Source organism: Auxenochlorella protothecoides (assembly GCF_000733215.1).
Source record: "Auxenochlorella protothecoides strain 0710 unplaced genomic scaffold scaffold40, whole genome shotgun sequence".
In the NCBI taxonomy this organism is placed as follows: Eukaryota; Viridiplantae; Chlorophyta; class Trebouxiophyceae; order Chlorellales; family Chlorellaceae; genus Auxenochlorella; species Auxenochlorella protothecoides.
The window spans coordinates 97,180-114,952 of record NW_011934210.1 but is presented as its reverse complement, the minus strand read 5'-3'; the positions used below and the strand labels follow the sequence as shown (position 1 = coordinate 114,952).

General features: G+C 64.7%; 9 protein-coding genes across 9 annotated transcripts; 5 read left to right on the top strand and 4 right to left on the bottom strand.

Moving 5' to 3' along the window:
- Positions 1-186: 186 nt before the first annotated feature.
- Positions 187-3,944, bottom strand: F751_3765 (Exportin-4; the record flags this gene model as incomplete). Its single annotated transcript, XM_011399339.1, has 8 exons — positions 187-486; positions 667-906; positions 1,124-1,295; positions 1,445-1,708; positions 1,766-1,814; positions 2,051-2,583; positions 3,191-3,250; positions 3,427-3,944. 8 exons carry the CDS (start codon positions 3,942-3,944, stop codon positions 187-189), a joined length of 2,136 nt encoding a protein of 711 aa, XP_011397641.1.
- Positions 3,945-4,323: 379 nt separating this feature from the next.
- On the top strand, positions 4,324-8,752 carry F751_3764 (Beta-adaptin-like protein C; the record flags this gene model as incomplete). The annotated part of the gene is made up of 10 exons (XM_011399338.1): positions 4,324-4,360; positions 4,530-4,658; positions 4,881-5,002; positions 5,139-5,357; positions 5,567-5,869; positions 6,099-6,350; positions 6,539-7,285; positions 7,622-7,687; positions 7,915-8,026; positions 8,253-8,752. The coding sequence occupies 10 exons, from the start codon at positions 4,324-4,326 to the stop codon at positions 8,750-8,752; spliced, it is 2,487 nt and encodes an 828-aa protein (XP_011397640.1).
- A 215-nt stretch (positions 8,753-8,967) lies between these two features.
- Positions 8,968-10,629, bottom strand: F751_3763 (hypothetical protein; the record flags this gene model as incomplete). The annotated part of the gene is made up of 5 exons (XM_011399337.1): positions 8,968-9,125; positions 9,333-9,461; positions 9,603-10,095; positions 10,213-10,281; positions 10,528-10,629. The coding sequence occupies 5 exons, from the start codon at positions 10,627-10,629 to the stop codon at positions 8,968-8,970; spliced, it is 951 nt and encodes a 316-aa protein (XP_011397639.1).
- Positions 10,630-11,024: 395 nt separating this feature from the next.
- Positions 11,025-11,848, top strand: F751_3761 (hypothetical protein; the record flags this gene model as incomplete). The annotated part of the gene is made up of 3 exons (XM_011399335.1): positions 11,025-11,094; positions 11,214-11,301; positions 11,491-11,848. 3 exons carry the CDS (start codon positions 11,025-11,027, stop codon positions 11,846-11,848), a joined length of 516 nt encoding a protein of 171 aa, XP_011397637.1.
- On the bottom strand, positions 11,542-11,727 carry F751_3762 (hypothetical protein; the record flags this gene model as incomplete). Its single annotated transcript, XM_011399336.1, has 1 exon — positions 11,542-11,727. The coding sequence occupies one exon, from the start codon at positions 11,725-11,727 to the stop codon at positions 11,542-11,544; it is 186 nt and encodes a 61-aa protein (XP_011397638.1).
- A 538-nt stretch (positions 11,849-12,386) lies between the features above and the next one.
- Positions 12,387-14,508, top strand: F751_3760 (hypothetical protein; the record flags this gene model as incomplete). The annotated part of the gene is made up of 4 exons (XM_011399334.1): positions 12,387-12,482; positions 12,573-12,787; positions 13,228-13,343; positions 13,589-14,508. The coding sequence occupies 4 exons, from the start codon at positions 12,387-12,389 to the stop codon at positions 14,506-14,508; spliced, it is 1,347 nt and encodes a 448-aa protein (XP_011397636.1).
- Positions 14,509-14,672: 164 nt separating this feature from the next.
- F751_3759 (U2 small nuclear ribonucleoprotein B'') lies at positions 14,673-16,110 on the bottom strand (the record flags this gene model as incomplete). Its single annotated transcript, XM_011399333.1, has 5 exons — positions 14,673-14,753; positions 14,943-15,013; positions 15,241-15,511; positions 15,771-15,943; positions 16,047-16,110. The coding sequence occupies 5 exons, from the start codon at positions 16,108-16,110 to the stop codon at positions 14,673-14,675; spliced, it is 660 nt and encodes a 219-aa protein (XP_011397635.1).
- F751_3758 (hypothetical protein) lies at positions 15,985-16,134 on the top strand (the record flags this gene model as incomplete). Its single annotated transcript, XM_011399332.1, has 1 exon — positions 15,985-16,134. One exon carries the CDS (start codon positions 15,985-15,987, stop codon positions 16,132-16,134), a length of 150 nt encoding a protein of 49 aa, XP_011397634.1.
- Positions 16,135-16,649: 515 nt separating this feature from the next.
- F751_3757 (40S ribosomal protein S3-3) lies at positions 16,650-17,770 on the top strand (the record flags this gene model as incomplete). The annotated part of the gene is made up of 2 exons (XM_011399331.1): positions 16,650-16,803; positions 17,265-17,770. The coding sequence occupies 2 exons, from the start codon at positions 16,650-16,652 to the stop codon at positions 17,768-17,770; spliced, it is 660 nt and encodes a 219-aa protein (XP_011397633.1).
- Positions 17,771-17,773: the final 3 nt, after the last annotated feature.

Sequence of the window (17,773 nt, the reverse complement as noted above, 5' to 3'; positions counted from 1 at the left end):
GTACCTGAGCATGCCTCGCATGGGTGCGCAGGAGATCCAGGCCCCAGGATGACAGCTGGGACGCCACCTGGGCCTGCATGAGAAAGGGAGCCACGGCCAGGAGATGAGACTTCAGATTGCTGACCAGTGCCATGCTGGATCCCAGCTCCTAGCACATCCCACCCGTTGTCCCAGCCTCCCTCCCCATCACCCCTTCCCGGGCAGCGGCAGGCATGCCGCGCTCACATCCGTGACGAGGGGCAGCAGGTTCTCGCCCACCGCCGCCGCCAGCTTCAGGAGCGCAGTGGTCACCTCGCTTTGACCCCGGTACGCGGGCAGCAGGAGGGAGAGGGGCCTGGCCAGCTGCTGCGCAGCGCCGGTCAGCGGCCTGACGCTGGCAGTACAGGTGCCCTGCATTGCCCCCCTCACGCTCTCCAGCCAGAACAGGACACGGGGCGTGACATCCGCGCGCCAGAGCACGTCCCGCCTGCCATCACCGGCCAGTTCCTGGGTCAGTTTTGAGGGGGTGGGGATGATTCATGGGAATGGCATGCTCGTGTCTGGAAGTTGGCGCTCGTGAATGGCGCGTCTCCCGGCCCCTTCAACATCTCGTCGGCCGGGCGCCAGCGGGTGCTGCACCCCTACCGACCCACCCCCAGAAGGACCCCCTGCCCAACCCCAAACCACCTGCAGGCGATCGACGCTGGGCTGGACCAGGTGGCGGACGTAGGCCGCGGCCCCCTCGGCGTCGTCCCCCTTGGCGGCCAGGCACAGCGCGCACAGCAGCGGGCGCGCGACGTCGGCGCTGACCAGCAGCTCCTGGGAAGCTACTGCCCGGCACAGATCCAGCCAGGAATCGCAGCGCAGTAGAGTGGCGGCGGCAGGGGCGCTGGTCGGCAGCGCGCGCAGCAGGCGGCGGCTGGCCTTCTGCGAAAAGGCGGGTGAAAGGGGGAGGGTTTGAGCTTGATGAGAAGGGCGCGGATGGGGAGCACGAGGGCGGAAAAGAATGACAAAGGGAGTGCGGGAGCGGGAGAAACAGGGGGGGCAAGCTTGCGGCGCGCACCTGCACTGCCGCTGTATGGGACAAGCGCAGCATGTTCACTCCCGCAGACCCTGTAGAGTGCGCCAGCATGTCACCACATACCTTGTGCAGGGCGGTCTCCCCTGGGTACGCAAGGAAGGCCGTCCTCGCGAGCTGGACGAGCAGCTGCGCCACGTCAGCGTCCTGCGCCCCGCTGGCGGGCGGCAGGCTGGCCTCGGTGGGGAACCAGGTGGCTGCCCACCTTCCCAGGCTCACGCATGTGACCTCCAGCAGCCTGTGATGTGTGGGGTGCGGGCGGGAGGTCAGGCCCTGATGAAAATGAGCTGTTCTGTCCACTCCCCAGGCTGGCAGAGGTGGGAAGGCATCAGACTGCCTCGGCCCATCCGGCACTGCCCTCCCCAACCTCCCGATCAGAAAGCATACCGGGGGCTCAGGGCGTCGTGCCCGCCGTGCGTGACGCAGAGCTGGGCGACAGCCAGGAGTTGCATGGAGGCCGCCGCCGCCGCGTCCCTCATCGCATCCCAGGCCAGGGGCAAGGCGGGGCTGTCCCCGGCGTCGGCCCCCGGCGCGTCGGCCAGCAGCGCGGCAGCCACCTGGAGCAGCCAGCACAGCTGCTCCAGGGGGATCGATGGGTCACTCGCGGCCGCCACCGCCGCCTCCAGCCGGGACCGGGCGTCCACCAGGGCGCTCGAGACGGCGGCGAGCACGGGGGCGCCGGCGCCCCGGCCGATCGCGGCCAGGCACGCGAGGTCGTGCTCCAGCGTGGCGGCCTCGGCGTGCTCGCCGGCTTCGTCTGGGCGGACGGGGATATGGAAGACAGGAGGGAACGGTGGTGAGAACTAGGACCAATACCGGAGGATGCCTGGTAAGGACGTGGGAATAGCTCCGAGGAGCACCGCGCAGCCCGCACCTCTCAGTAATTTAAACAACACTTGCAGCACTTTATCAGTCTGCAGACAATCAGCAGGAGGTGGGACGACGCCTCGCACAGAAAGCCATGCCCGGCCCTCACCGCAATCACGCACGCACCTTCGTCCTGGGTGGCCTCGGCTGCAGCAAGGGCCAGGCCCCTGCGCAGGCCGGCCTCGAAGACCGCAGTCGCGGCCTCAGCACCGCCCTGGACGCCCTCCAGTCCCGTTGCGAGCGCGGCCCAGGCGTCCACCAGCGTCCGCCCGGCCTCGGTCAGCCAATCGTCGCGCTGTGGGTCTGAGGCCAGCGTGGACAACACGGCACACGTCAGCTCCGCCGCGGCGGCGATGCGGGTCTGGGTTCCCTCGCCGGGCTCGATCCAGTCCCACAGCCTGGGGGCCGAGACCGGGGCGGCGGCGGCCGCAGCCGCTACAACCCTGCACCCGTCCAGGAACTCCTCCTCCGTGCCTCGCTCGGCGCGGTCCAGCGCCGCGCCGGGCGGCCACAGCCACGCCTGGAATGCGAGGCGCAGGGACCAGGCGGTGTAGGTGGGCGCGGGGCGGTGGGGCCCCAGGGGCTCGCTCGTCTGTGCCAGGTGCACCGCCAGCTGCCGCATGGCGCGTGCAGCTTCCCGGTCGCATGCTGGTGGGCCGCTGCGCAGGATGTTGTGGAGTGATCAGTGGGGAAAGATGAAACTGATGCAGGTCTGCACTCTTTGGTTCCCGTGCTGAGGCGGCCCGCTTGTGACATGTAAGACAGGTGCACGGTCACGTCATCTCCCGGCGGGGTAGCCATCGAGCATTGTCATACCCTTGACAATGACAAAGTACAGGCAACATGTGATGGGGCCACTCAGTGGTACCCGAGCAGCTGCTATGCCCTGCCAACCCCCCTTATGAGATGCATCCTGTCTGAGCATGCCAAGCCACCGGAACCTACGAGGATCTTCCCCCCCACACACACAACCAAAAAGCATCCTACCTGAGCGCGGCCGAGAGGTGCAGACACCAGTCCAGGGCGCCCGGGCTTGAAAGCACGGCATGCACCTCCTGCGACAGCCGGTTGGGGCCCCTCCGGCTCCCATCCCCGCCAGGGCGGTCCCCCAGCTGGGTGTTCACGTGCATCATCAGGGCCTCCCGCCCAGAGGTAAAGCCCCAACTCAGCACGGCGCACAGTGTGGTGAGCGCGGCGGCCGCGACGCCCTGGTCCTCGTGGGCCGCGGCGGCGGGCGCGGCCGCGGCACCAACGCGCAGCGCGCACAGCGCGACCTCGGCGAGGGCGCCGCGCTCAAAGTCCTGGCGAGCCTTGTCGTGCCAGCTCCTGTTTGTGATGGTAAGAGGGAGGGATGGGGCCTCGAGCGGAGGGGCACAGGCTCATCATTAGGATGCGCAGGGCTGCGACAAAGCGACCACAGGGGTGTCCAATCTCCCAACGCTGCATCGACAAGGCAGACAGGCCACCTCAAAGTTCCAGGGTTCAGCAGGTGCAGGGCTCACCACGGCTTCTCCATGGGGCTGGCCGACTGCGGGTTGCACTCCGCGGTGAGTGCGGTCAGCAGCTCCAGGCACGTGCGCTGCTCATGCAGGTCCCGGGTGGAGAGGGCTCGGTGCACGATGCCCCGTACCAGGCCCTCCAGCCCCAGATCCGATTGGCTGGCATCACCGTGCCCGCGCTTGACCAGCTGCGCGGCGGTGAGGACGCACTGGGACCGCACCAGGGACAGGGACTCTCGAGACCTGTGCAGGGCCTGTTCCAGCACGAATCTGGTGACGCCCTGGCGCTCTGGGGCCCCCAGCTCGGGCCAGAGTCGGAGGCTGGCGTCTCGCAGGGTCAGGACCGCCTGGAACTGGGCCGCCGGCATGCTGGAGTGGCTGAGGATGTGCTGGCAGGCTGCGAGGGGGGAGGGGCTGCAGCGGAAGTCCAGGAGCGTGCGCTCTGCCTCCAGACGCGTGTGGGAATTCTCGAGGGCATTGGAGGCCGCTTCGATCACCGTCTGAATGGAGGCCAAATCCATGGCACCGGCGTGTGCGCCTCCCTCGCCCCGCTCTGGGGGGTCCTAGGCACGCCCACCACGAGCTGTGCCTGCAAGCGCAGAGGAGAATAGACTGTTTACATATTCAATGCGACGGAGTATTACAGCACACCTATGGATTGCAAATCCCTGCATGTGGCTCGCAACATGCTCACATATACAACCTTCATGGTCGTGGTTTGCGTGCTGTCGGACCGAAAATCACCGAGCAGTTGACCTCCGGTCCCTCGGGAGAGCACCTCTGCGGTCTGGACGGACAGGGGCCGCTGAGACCGTGATAGTGAAGGGACACACGCCGAGCGCCTGGCACGGTCAGAGGCTCACCACCTTGCCTGGCTGGCGTAGGAGTGATCGCACCGGGATGGCGGACGGACGCTTCTTCTCCACCACCAAGAAGGGTGCGAGATGGGGGGATGACGCGGCACATCCCTGATCACGCCCCAGAATCGCTTTGCAGGGGCGGGACGGGGCATGAATGTTGGGGTGGGATCGCTGGCGCTGAGCAGCGGTTCCGCCGTGTGCAGTGGGGCCCTCCACCCAGCCCGAGCGGCCCTCTCATTGCCTCAGGGGAGGTGGCGGAGTACAAGAATGATCTCCACAGCCTGGATCGCAAGTCCCAGAAGAACGCGGTCAAGCGCGTCATTGCCGCGATGACCGTGGGCAAGGACGTCAGCTCCTTGTTCCCAGGCACGCATAGTAGAGGGGAATCCTGTCTCTCAGGCCTGCCTGTCTCGTCATGAGAGGATATTGTCAGAAGTAATCTTCGTGTTCGACCCCCAATCTCGCCGAGTTACTGCTTTGCTGGTTCCCTGGCGCTTGTCACGAGGCTCTGCCTGTCCACTGCCAGCCTTTCTCAGCCCTGCGCAGAATCCTTCTGTGCGATCTTCATCCTACCCTTCCGCCCCTTGCACTGCACAGATGTGGTGAACTGCATGCAGACCGAAGACATGGAGCTGAAGAAACTGGTCTACCTGTACCTGATAAACTACGCCAAGACCCAGCCCGATCTGGCAATCATGGCTGTCAACACCTTTGTCAAGGTGGGCGTGCCGTGTGACATGTGTAGGTGGTATGTTGATTCGTCACTGTGCGAGACAGCAGGCGCGCACCGATCTTTGATCCTGATCCCCACCCTCAACCACCCCTCTCAATGCCCGCCTCTCCTTCTCTCTCCAGGACACGCAAGACCCCAACCCGCTGATCCGCGCGCTGGCGGTGCGCACCATGGGCTGCATCCGGGTGGACAAGATCACCGAGTACCTGTGCGACCCGCTGCAGCGCTGCCTGAAGGACGAGGACCCCTACGTGCGCAAGACCGCCGCGGTCTGCGTGGCCAAGCTGTACGACATCTCCGCCGAGATGGTGGAGGACCGCGGCTTCCTGGACGTGCTCAGGGTGTGCCTGGTTGCTTGTGGGGGGGGGGGGGGCTGGGCACCGAGTGCAGACTACCAGCAGGGTGCCAAGGAGGCAAGGAGTGTGGGGTTCAGGTTCTGCCACCCCTCTCCATGGCATGGGCCTGGCAGGCACCATGCCATGCCCACTTTTCCTGTCGGCCGCTCTCAAACCACCCACCCTCTCCCTCCATCCCGACCGATCCATGGCAGGACATGGTGGGGGACGCCAACCCAATGGTGGTGGCCAACGCGGTGGCGGCGCTGGCCGAGATACAGGCCTCCTCCTCCGGCCCGGTCTTTGTCATCGACGGCGCGGTGCTGACCAAGCTCCTCCGCGCCCTCAACGAGTGCAGCGAGTGGGGCCAGGTCTTCATCCTGGATGCGCTGGCGGCCTACACCCCTGCCGACTCGCGCGATGCCGAGGGCATCGTGGAGCGCGTGGCTGCACGCCTGCAGCATGCCAACGGCGCCGTCGTGCTGTCGGCCATCAAGCTCATCCTGCACGCAGCCAAGGTGAGCTGGCTGGCTGGTGGGTGGTAGTGTTTGTTGGCGCGGGTAAAGGGGGGGGGAGGGATTGGCGGCGGTGGAGTGTGGGGGGGGGTCCGGTCGTGCATGGTCCACACCATGGACTGTGGAAGGCTGAGATGGGGAGTTCATTTCTTATGCCCCCAGGCACCTTTAATCTCGCCCACAACTCCCTCCTCATCCCTCCTCCCTCCATTCACACCACCTCCATGCGCAGTACATCGAAGACGCCGGCGCGCGCGCAGCCATCCACAAGAAGCTGGCCCCGCCCCTGGTCACGCTGCTGGGCGCCGAGCCCGAGATCCAGTATGTGGCGCTGCGCAACATCGACCTCATCGTGCAGAGCGTGCCGGGCATCCTGTCCCACGAGGTGAAGGTCTTCTTCTGCAAGTACAACGACCCCATCTACGTCAAGACCGAGAAGCTGGAGATCATGATCAAGCTGGCGGACGAGAAGAACATCGACCAGGTAGGGGTTTGGGGAAGAGGGGGTGGGAGAGGATGTGGGGGGAAAACGAGGCTTCAACCTGCTGGTTCAACCCTCTCTCTGTGATCCCTCTGGGCTCGTCCAACCCCATGACATGCTGCCACCCCCTGCTCTTCATCATCTCCAGCCCCATCCATCTGACAAACCTCTGAAATTCCAAACCTATAAAGGTGCTGCTGGAGCTGCGCGAGTACGCCAGCGAGGTGGACGTGGACTTTGTGCGCAAGGCGGTGCGCGCGGTGGGGCGCTGCGCTATCTCGCTGGAGCCCGCCGCGGAGCGCTGCGTGAACGTGCTGCTGGACCTGATCCAGGGTCGCGTGTCCTACGTGGTCCAGGAGGCGGTGGTGGTCCTGCGCGACGTCTTCCGGCGCTACCCGGGGCGCTACGAGCGCGTGATCGCGCCGCTGTGCGAGTGCCTGGAGGCACTGGACGAGCCCGAGGCCAAGGCGGCCATGGTGTGGATCATCGGGGAGTACGCGGACCGCATCGACAACGCCGACGAGCTGCTGGAGCAGTTCCTGGAGGGGTTCCCGGAGGAGTCGCCCGGGGTGCAGCTGGCGCTGGTCACCGCCACGGTGAAGCTGTTCCTGAGGAAGCCCAGCGAGAAGCCGCAGGCCCTGATCCAGCTGGTGCTGTCCTACGCGACGCAGGAGACGGACAGCCCCGACCTGCGCGACCGCGCCTACATCTACTGGCGCCTGCTGTCGGCCGACCCCGACGCCGCGCGCGACGTGGTGCTGGCGCCGCGCCCCGTGATCGAGGCCGCCGCCGACGGCGTGGACCCGGCCCTGCGCGCCGAGCTGCTGGGCGAGCTGGGCTCGCTGGCCAGCGTCCTGCATCGCCCCGCCGCGGCCTTCACCTCCGCCGCGCGCCTGGCCGTGCGCCGCGCCTCGCAGCTGGGCGCGGGCGGCGTGGGGGTGAGCCGCTCGACCTCCACCGCCGCGGACGAGGCGGGCGGGACGGCGGCGGGCGGGTCGGCGGGCGGGTCGGCCGCCGCCACGCCGCACGTGCCCACGCCGCCCGCGCCCGTCCCGGACCTCCTCGGCGACTTGCTGGACCTGGGGGGCGCCGACGCCGACGCCGCCGCGCCGGCGCCGACACAGGCGCCGACCACTCACGCCGCCGCCGGGGCGCCAGACGTCCTCGATCTGCTGGGCGGGCTCAGCGTGAGCAACGGCGCGGTCTTCGGCGCGGTCGCCGGCCGCGCGGCGCCTGGCGCCGCCAGCCACCTCCCGGTCCTCCTTGCGGCCGAGGCAGGCAAGGGCCTGGTCATCCGCGGTGGGGTCGAGCGCGAGGCCGGCGGCCAGCTGGCCTACCAGGTGGGGGTTTTGAGTTTCTGTGCAGGGACAATGGGGGGGAGAGGAAGGAAAGTGGGGACTGTGGGCATGGGCACTGGACAGTGGAAGCTGGGAGGGGTGGCAACAGCGGTGGGGGATGACATCCAGGGCGTCGCCTGGGCAGCAGGAAAGGCATCCGCCATCATTCTGTGGCCCCCTCGAGGGGCGCCCCTCACACCTGCTCGTCGGCTCGCCCCCCAAACCCACAGCTGCACCTGGAGAATGCGGGGGCGGGCGTTCCTCTGGACGGCTTCATGATCCAGCTGAACAAGAATGGCTGGGGCCTGGTGCCCCAGTCCCAGACCATTCCGGTTCCTCGACGTAGGCCGGGGTGGTGGACATGGGGGATGCCCTGGATGCGAGTGCTCATGGGAAGGATGCCTGTGAGTTGTATGTGCTGGCCTGGCGGCTGGGATGCCTGCTTTGCGCTCAGAGCACAAGGCCGCCTTTGTGTTGAAGCGCTCCGGTTCCTTGCCCACGCCTCGACCCCACTCCTCAACCCCATCCACCCCCCCCCACCTCACCCTGGCCCCACTTTCCCGCACAGTCGCACCCGGCGCATCGGCCTCAGCGCGGGTTCCCCTGGTCCAGAACCCAGCGTCGGCCACGCCCGCCCTGACCCCGGCGCTGCAGGTGGCCATCAAGGTGTCCCAGCTGGGCGTGCTCTACCTGGCCGATGCCGTGCCGCTGGCCGCGTTGCTGCGCGAGGACGGGCGCACCAGCCCCGAGGCCTTTGTGGGCGAGTGGCAGGCGCTGCCGGACGCCGCGGAGCAGGCGCGGACGCTGCCCCTGGTCATCCACGCCGTGCCCGCTGCGCAGGCCAGCCTGGAGGCCGCCAGGCTCTTCGTCATGGCGCACAAGTCGGTGCCCGGCGCGGAGGTACTGTACGTGACGGGCGCGGCGGGGCTGCCCTCCGGCCAGCGCGCGCAGCTGCTGCTGGAGCTGCGGTTCGTCCCCGGGCAGCGCGGCGTCGCCACAGTGTTCAAGGCCCAGGAGACGAGCCTGGCCCCGGCCGCCTTTGACGCCGTGGCCGCGGCGTTGAGCTGAGGGGCGGGTGGGATGGAGGGCATGCGCCTGGAGCGCGCGGAGGTGACTCTCCCGAGCCCAATCAGATGCACCATGCTGACGCGTGACTGGCCCCCCGCCCCTGGCACATTTCCCCTGATAGCCAAGTGTCGAGCAGGGTAATGGTTGGGCAGATGAGCTAGGGAAGGGGGTATGTAGATTCAGTAAATAAGGACCAACCAGGAGCGTCCGGTCCGTCAGGCGTCGGCGGCAAAGTCGTGCCGCCGCGCATGCCCAAACTCGGTCATGGGCTTGCCGCTGCCGACTACGCCCACACGCGCCCCCAGACCATCGGGGACCTTGAATATGCTCTCCTTCTTGTGCCCCGTCATGAATCCTGGCTTCTTCTTGGAGCCTGTGGAAAATTGCAGGGCAGGGGTAGGAGATGGGGGTTCCCATTGCCGTTAATGCAGGCACTTGAATGCTTCTCCCAACCAGCTGTTCCCATGGCATCTGCCCCCATCCTCCCTGATTAAGGATGATCGTGCAGGCCAGTCCTCACGCAGAAACCTATCATCCCGATACCACCATAACCCATCACAGCTCCCAACCCCGATCTCACCCTTCCCGGACACAAAGTTCTTCCATGAGTTGGCCTTCTCCTTGGTTTGAACGTCCATCCTGGCAAAGCGTTGCTTCGACTTGTACGATTTTTGGAGCTTCTTCTTCTTCGCCTTGACCTTCTCGTCGTCTGGAAGATGAGATTATGAGGGGCGACAGGGGTCGAAGGAGGTGCGGGACTATGGGCATCCTCCTGCTCAGACTCTGTGCGCCTGCCCCCCCCCTGGCTTCCCACCACCCCCGATCCCAGTCCAGTCCATACAGGACTCACCCTCTGGTTTTATCTGGAGCCAAGCGGGCATCTCCTCCAGCGCCACCTCCTCGTTCACCTTCCGCTTCTTGGGCGCCACCACGCCGGTGTAGCCGCCGTTGGCCTCGGCGCCGCGTAGGCGCACCTCCTCCCGCTCCACCTCCTCGGCCTGGTCGTAGCCCTCGTACTGGACGATGAACTTGCCGGAGACGCTGACCGCCGACACCACGCCGTTGTACCACTGCCCATCCTCCCGGTAGATGGCCTGGACGGGGGCACCGATGGCCCAGGCGGCGGGGGCTTGCCCCGCAAACGCCGCTCGGTGCCGGGCCGACCTGATCTGCGCGGCCACGGTGGGGGGGAGGATGGAGGGAAGGCGCAGGTCCGGGGCGGTGGTGATGGCGGCCGCGGGGTGGATGAGAGGGGCCGCGGCTGTGGGGGCCTGGGGCTGGGCCGGGGGTTGTGATGGGCTGGGTCCCCCCTCGGCGACGAGCTCCTTGGTGAGCTGGATGACCTGTGAGGGGATGAGGGCGAGGGGGATGGATCCCACACCAAGTCCTGATCTAGAACACACCTACATCGCACCGCAGAGCCCAATTGTGTATCCAATATGAAGGTCGTCCTGGCACACCTCGGTCAGGCTTTCGTATATGCCCTTGTACTCGTCGTTGTGGGGGTCATCCAGGAGCAGCCCTCCAACCTGTGGTTTGTGCAAAGTTCAATCAGACCCATGTAGGCGGCTGCAGGTTCATCGACTCGCCTGTCTACGCTGCGGGCGTGCCACACCATTTTCCAACCTGCTCAAGTTGCTCCTCATACTCGCGAAGGTTTGCCCGCAGCTCCTCCGGGCTGGTACCCTCCTCCGCCATCTTTCAGCCAACGACAGTTCAGCTTCTTAATTGCCAGGGGATCGCAGCAGGACAAGGATGCTGGCTGCTCACATTACTTCGTTCCGGTCTTGCCTCGCGCCCAGGCGAAAGACGGTGTAGATTCCAATGGAAAGGAAGGCGACCACGACGACCACCGCGTTACTATCGCGTGTGAACATCGAAGTGGGCAATCAACTCGTCCATCTGATTAAGTACATCGTGGACACACAGCGATTACGTGCTCTCTCTGCACGGTGTCTCGACCCAAGCGCGTGGGTCTGCATCTCGCTGGGATCCTCGGACGCCATACGGAGCCCCGACTCGCTCTGCAGGTATGTGGAGTCGTGCTGGTGTCTTAAAGATCAGCATTGCATGTGATGGGGTCTAGTAAGTGCTCCAAAGCTGCATTTCCCGTTCCAGTCCCGGGGGGGCAGTGGGGGGTTCTCCCTCGACAAGCCGAATGCTTCCGGAGGGGACTGTGCTGCCCCAATCCACTATTGACCAAGCTCGAGGGACAGAGCTCTTTACCCATGTAACACTCTACGAAACACCAGGTGTCTAGGAAAGCTTCAACATGCAGCGGTCGACGATTGTCTCCCTGCTGTTCGGTCTCAACATTATAGCATGGATTATTCTGCTGGGAGGTGGGTGGTATTTTAGAGGCTTGAGGGGTAGTCTCGGGGCACCGCACGACCTTTACCATGCGATGCGAGTAATTGAGACGCTTGCTGAGCTCATGCGCCAATTTATTTGCCCACCGCAGGTATCTCTGCCTGGCAGTACAACTGTAACAAGGAGAACCCAGATTCCATCGTAGATGTCTGCCTGACGGCGTACGCGCAGCTCGCATGGTAAGTTTCTGCCTGTGGATGGAGGACCCGTTCACCCTGCATGGCTCACAACCAGTGGCCGTGGGCTGTTCTGTCCTGGCAAGCTCCTCACAACCGCCATGCCTCCAATCGCATATAGCCTGCCGTGCACTCTGCTCATCGTACTGACCCCCCCCTTCAACCCCCGCTGCCCTCCCTACCCTCCCTCAGGTGGGCGGTGTTCTTCCAGCTCTTCACCCTGATCTTCCTGGCGGTGGCCTACTACACCCGCCGCGGCAGCAACAAGCTGGGCCTGATGGTGACGCTGGCCATGGTCACCACCCTCTTCTTTGTGGTTACAAACAATGCCTTCACCGTTGTCAAGTCGTCCAGCGGGGCACTGCGGAGCTCCACGGAGGCCTTTGCCGCAGGGGCCATCCTGACCATGATGGCCAACCTCCTCATCATCTTCGTGCTGGGGGATGATATGAGCAGTGCGGTGGCTGCGCAGGAGCCCTACCTGAACAGCAACCCGGCCTCCTCGGTACAGATGTCCGGGGCGAAGCCCACTTCCTCCGCCATGGTCTGAGGGCGTGTGGAGGGACCACGCGACCAGAGCCCCACCCACCTGTCGCTCCCAGTATTGCCTTTGACGCATGATGCATTGCCGCCCCCCCGCGCCCCCCACGATGTGACCACGAGAGCGGGTGGATTCCCATTCCGCAAGGGTCCAGATCGCAACAAATTCGCGACGCGCTGGTGCATCACTACAGCTTCTTGCAGTGCCGTTCAGTGATATCTTGAGAAGAAGACGTTGCTGTGGATGTGGGAGGCAGTCAATCGGAGCGTAGCCTGCACCAGCACTGGAGGCGGTCCATAAGTGATCCCAAGACCTTGAGTGCGATCGACTTTCCTCGCCTTGTAATGGGGACCCGCACGGCAAAGGCTTGGAGGTATACACTTCGACTGCCTTCCTGGTCCCTGGCTGAGCTCCCAGATGGCGACTCGTCTGTCTTTTATCAGGTCGCCAGGGGAAGCACAAATCTGGGCAGGGCAGGCATACCAGACCCATGCGCTAACATTGCTCTATTCTGAGCCCTATTTAAGGGTCATATATCCACCACGAGATGCAGATGGAGGTCACCGTGATCCCTCCCGACGGGCCCCCACGTCGAAGGAGTGTGGGCAGGCGGTTCTCCAATTTCACCACTCTGCACCAGAAGGTACATTTTTTTTTTCCTGCAGCCTGATGCATTTAGAACTCGGATTGACTTTTCAAGCTGGCCTTTTCAGCCCCACCACTACCCTGGCAGCTTCAGGAGGAGCTGGGGCCGGCCACGCTGACTGCCTTGGACCCGCCACCCAAGAAGACGCTTGCCTGGGTCAATCAGCGCCCCGACCTCATAGAGCAGCGGCGGTGGGAGCTGGAGCAGTGGCTCTGGCGTCTGACGGAGGTCCCCTCCATCGCCAACTCCTCGGCCATGTATGCCTTCTGCGAGCTGGACACCACCGCCCGTGCCGTCACCAGGTGGGGAGGGTGCGATGGCGATGGGCCCCCCGCCAGTTCGCAACACTTGACAATGTGCAGCCCTGCAGCCCAGAAAAATATGCGTATGGAGTTCCTTCAACCCCCATTCTCCTTGGCTGCAGGACACCGGTGGCTGGGCTGGCGCCCAGATCCCACTCCCTGGCCTCCCCATCTTTGTCAGGGAGTGCAGGGCCAGGTGAGGTATCTGGACTGCGTGAAGGCAGCGGCAACATGGCTGGCGCTGAGCTTGACAGGCAAGGCTCTGCCCAACAAGGACAGGGGAGAGATGGCGACCTCGCTTCCGTAAGCGGCAGCCGCGACCTGGGGCCCAGGCTACAGTCCACAGGAAGCGCCTCCCCCCCAGCTCTCGCCAAAGCGCGGCAAGAAACCGGGCCCCGCTCGGAAGGCAGTGCCCATGCGCAGACGCCTGTCCTTGACAGGGGCGAGGCCCGGCACCGACTGCGCATGACGCTGCACGTGGAAGAAAGGGCGAGGCTGTCTGCGATGGTGGAGACGCTGCGACGTGCCCTCGTCACTGCTCACGCCGATCTGCACGGTGGGGAGTGGGAGCTTGGGAATATTTCTACGCGTGGGTTTGGGACAGGGGGGATGTGATGGTGCCAAGGCGACTGCTGTGCGCTATTAAGAAGCCTCAATGTCCCATTCTCGCTGGTCACTTCGCGGGTTGAGGGCCAGGAGCACGGACACCTATGCGTCACTGCCTGCCTGCATGAGTCACCCCCCCGCAGCTTGCTCCGACACAGCTTCCAACCCTTCCACGCCTGCATCCTCGTGCGCCAGACGCGGCACGCTGCATCCAGACGGACCAGGCGGCGATCGCAAGCCTGGCAGCCCAGGTGGCCGAGCGTGGAGGCGGAGGTGCCGCTGATGACGATGTAGAGGCGGTGCGAGCCGAGTTGGAGACCGAGCGGCGCCAGCGCCGTGCAGCAGAAGACGCCCTGAGGGAGGAAAGGGCGCGCCTGACCGCGAGAGCGGCGGAGGATGCGGCGGCAGGTAGAACGGCGCTGGAGGCCGAGTTGAGGATGCAGCGGACCACCGCCGATGCCGCAGCCGAGGCCTCTGCTTCGGCGCTGGAAGAGTGCGAGGGCCGGCTCCGGGCGCAGACCCAGGCGGCGGCGGCAGCCGCCGCCAAGGCGAGGGCCGACCAGAAGCTGCTGGCGCGGGAGATCAAGTCGCTGCGGGCCCGCGTCTCCGAGCTGGAGGGTCGGCGGGCTGGAGGAGGGGCGGATGTCGCTTGGGCGGCCACGGCGGCGCCGCCAGTAATTCCGCAGGCCGCCGCTTCCGACGCCAGCCCCGAGGCATCGGAGGCTTCAGACTCGGCCGTGGCGGCCGCGCTGGGCGCGCTGCGAGCCGAGCTAGGGCGCTGCTCCCTGGACGATTGCGTCTGCGCGGAGGACGTGTGTGCCGTGGAGGCGCGGCTGGCGACCTTCCGGAAACGGCTGGAGGCGGAGCGGGCGTCGCTTGCGGGGTGCGCAGGCCCCCGGGCCCCCAGCTCGCGCCAGCTGGCGGACGTGTCCCTGTCGCTGACGCACGACGCCGCGGCGGCTCTGACGCGGTCGGCGGCGCTGCTGCGCGGGGCGCTGGGGATGGCCAGCGCCATGCAGGGGCTGGAGGAGAGGGTGACCACGCCCGCCCTCAGCCCCACCAAGCAGCCTGGGTCCGGCGAGGGACACGCAAACGGGCAGGCAAGCCTCATCTGAGCCGCTTAATGCACATTTCTGGTGAACCCTGATGTTGAACTTCTTGGCGGGAGACTTACACAGCTGGGAGCGGGGGAGGGTGGTGAGCGGAAGCAGGGCATGGTGGAGGGGTTGCACAAGCAGAGGCGGCCAAATCAAGCAGTACTGTCACAGCACGCACTCCGTCAGCGCTTGGCGTACGTGATTTTCAGAGCATGCTGCGGCGTCACATGGAACCCGTTGAGCCCAGAAAGCGCGACTCCAGACTGCAGAGGGGATGGGCTTGGATTGATCCGCGTGAGTAGTCCCTCGCAGCACCCTCGGGGGCAACCAGCAAACACGTTGCACTGTGCCCACACCCTTGCATCTTCCCAGTGATTGCCATGTGAGGATACCAAGAATCATACTTTCGCACCAACAGTACATTCATCCAGAGCAAGGGATCTATAACCCACCTGTGCATCGTTGCTGAAGTCTATGAAAGCAATGCCTGGCCGAGCCTCGACCATCCGAATCTCCACAAAACCTGTTGTGGACCAAGGGAGAGGGGTTAATCGGGTGGTGGTAACCAGTAGGCCGTCTTCCAACAGGGCACCTCCACAGATGCATGTCATGCTGCCTCAGCGACTGCTCCCACTGAGCTTGTCAAGTGGCAGAAGAGTCGAGACTGCTTCTCTGCCTGGTCATACCGAGCACGGCCCCCGAGTCGGCCCTCCCAGCCTCATCATCGAAGGGCCCATTCCAGGCACACACCATTGTACTGGCTGAAGAGCATGGAGAGCATGTCGGCTGTGGTGGCCTCGGGCAGGTTCTCCACGAAGAGGGTCTGGTTTGGCTCACCGACGTCCACGCTGCGCTGCGCCGGGGTCGCAGATGGGGCATGAGCACCCCGCCCGTTTGCGAGGGCAGGCGCGGTCTCGGCGTCCTTTGCTGCCTCTGCAGGCTTCTTGTCCTTCTTCGTCTTCTTGCTGCCGGCTTCTAGCCTGGTGATGACCTCAGACTTGGACTTGGCAAAGGATAGCCGCTGTTGTGAGGGCAGTGAGTGTTGCATAGGTCAGTGCAGGAGCCCTTGGCCACAAACGCCAAATGCCAACATGAGGAAGGGGGCAGCCATCCCGACACAATACACTAGATGGCATGAAGGGCAGGACAGCTGCTTTCTAGCAGGGCCAGGATCCAGCACAGGAAGGAAGCGGCAATTTCCCGAAGCACCAGCCACAAGAACGTCAGACCTCGGCTCCTGCCACCCTCATCCACCACCCCAAAGCCTCCACCCCACGCACCAGAGGTTTGTCGAAGAATGGAAAGTCTTGCATGGCTCGGAGAGCATCTGTGGCAGCGCCGACGTCGGCAAAGACCACCCAAGCCTTGCCCCTCAAGGCCGCCCCCTTCATCACCACAACGTCTAGCACTTTCCCAAACTGGCCGAAGAGCGCATAGAGCAGCTTCTTGGCCTCTACGCAGTGTAGCAGAGTGAGATTTTATTCACAAATTGACATGGGCAATGCGCTTCTCGGTAAGATTTTGATCGCCAAGAGCAGCTTTTCCTGTGTGCTCACCATCCTTGTTCAGCTTCTCGTACAGGTTGCTGATGTACACCGTCTGGTTGGGTGGGATGTCCATGCCTGGATCCCCAATGCGACTTGAATCAGCAGCCCTTGTTCTTGGCTGCTACAGACGGCCGAGAAAGCGAATCGAGCTGGCCAGCTGTGCACGATGGGTCTTTGCCGGGGCCCTGCGAGTGACAGAGGGATCAGCAGGCCCTAGGACATCGAGGTGAGCTCAGACGTTGTGTTAAAGGAGGTCAGTGCTGTCTCTAGCGACTCTGGACCTCGTGAATGAGCTATCGCAGTGGCTCGATCATTCCCCAGTGCCACATCACGGAAATCGACCTGGCAGTAGACCCTGGAGGCAGGGCGGCTCTTTTACCGCAGGGTAGAGCTGGGCGGTAGGGTGCCTGACTCCCTCCTTTTCGGCGATAGCCATCTGCGTTTCTCCTCTGCACCCGTCGTCGTGAGCAACCATGGCGACGCAGATCAGCAAGAAGAGGAAGGCGAGCGGAGGAGCGAGGGGCATGCTCTGGGCGGGGACCCCTCACTTGCCACAGAGCCCTCTGAGGGCGTGGAGGGAGCCGGGCCTATACTCTCCTTCCCCCGAATTCCATGCAGTTTGTGGCGGATGGCGTCTTCTACGCGGAGCTGAACGAGCTGCTGGTCCGCGAGTTGGCAGAGGATGGGTACTCCGGCGTGGAGGTGCGCGTCACCCCCCTGCGCACTGAGATCATCATCCGTGCCACCCGCACCCAGGGCGTGCTTGGTGAGTGGCTGGGAGGGTGTCACGGAGGGGCAGGGGTGGGGCGAGCGCGGAATCTCGATTTTTTTGTCCGGCGGGCTGCGGCCCAGCTCATGCTGGGGACCAGCCGACATGGGAGGTTGGGAGACTCTCATATTTCTGAACCCGCGCGCTCCTAGAAGTGGATGTTCATCATATTGATGGATAATTGCAGTGACTGGCTTTGGGCCATCCTTTTGACCCCACTGGGGATCTTGCTCCCTCTTGAATCTGCCGGCATCCGTGACAGGCCCTTGACCTGCCTGTCTTTAATACTCTTTCTCCCTTGAGGCTATGGCAAACTACCTTGCCCTAGGCTCACCGTTGCCTCTTTGGCCATAGCTTGTCCGGCAGGAGGTGCTCCCAGCTCGTTAAGTTGTCCCCCCCTCCCGCCCCCGACTTCTCAACTCCTCCCCCCCCCCCCCCTCCCCCCTCCTGCCCTGCAGGCGTGAAGGGCCGCCGTATCCGCGAGCTGACCAGCGTGGTCCAGAAGCGCTTCAAGTTCCCTGAGGGCGCGGTGGAGCTGTATGCTGAGAAGGTGGCCAACCGCGGGCTGTGCGCCGTGGCCCAGGCCGAGTCCCTGCGCTACAAGCTGCTGGGCGGCCTGGCCGTGCGCCGCGCCTGCTACGGCGTGCTGCGCTTCGTCATGGAGGCCGGCGCCAAGGGTTGCGAGGTCATCGTCTCCGGCAAGCTGCGCGCGCAGCGCGCCAAGTCCATGAAGTTCAAGGACGGGTACCAGGTGTCCAGCGGCAACCCTGTGCGGGAGTACATCGACGCCGCGGTGCGGCACGTGCTGCTGCGCCAGGGCGTGCTGGGCATCAAGGTGAAGATCATGCGCGAGTGGGACCCCACTGGAAAGGTCGGACCTCGCACACCGCTGCCCGACGTCGTCACCGTCCTCACGCCCAAGGAGGAGGAGGTGGCGGCGCTGCCCGCCCCCGTGGAGGCCTAGATC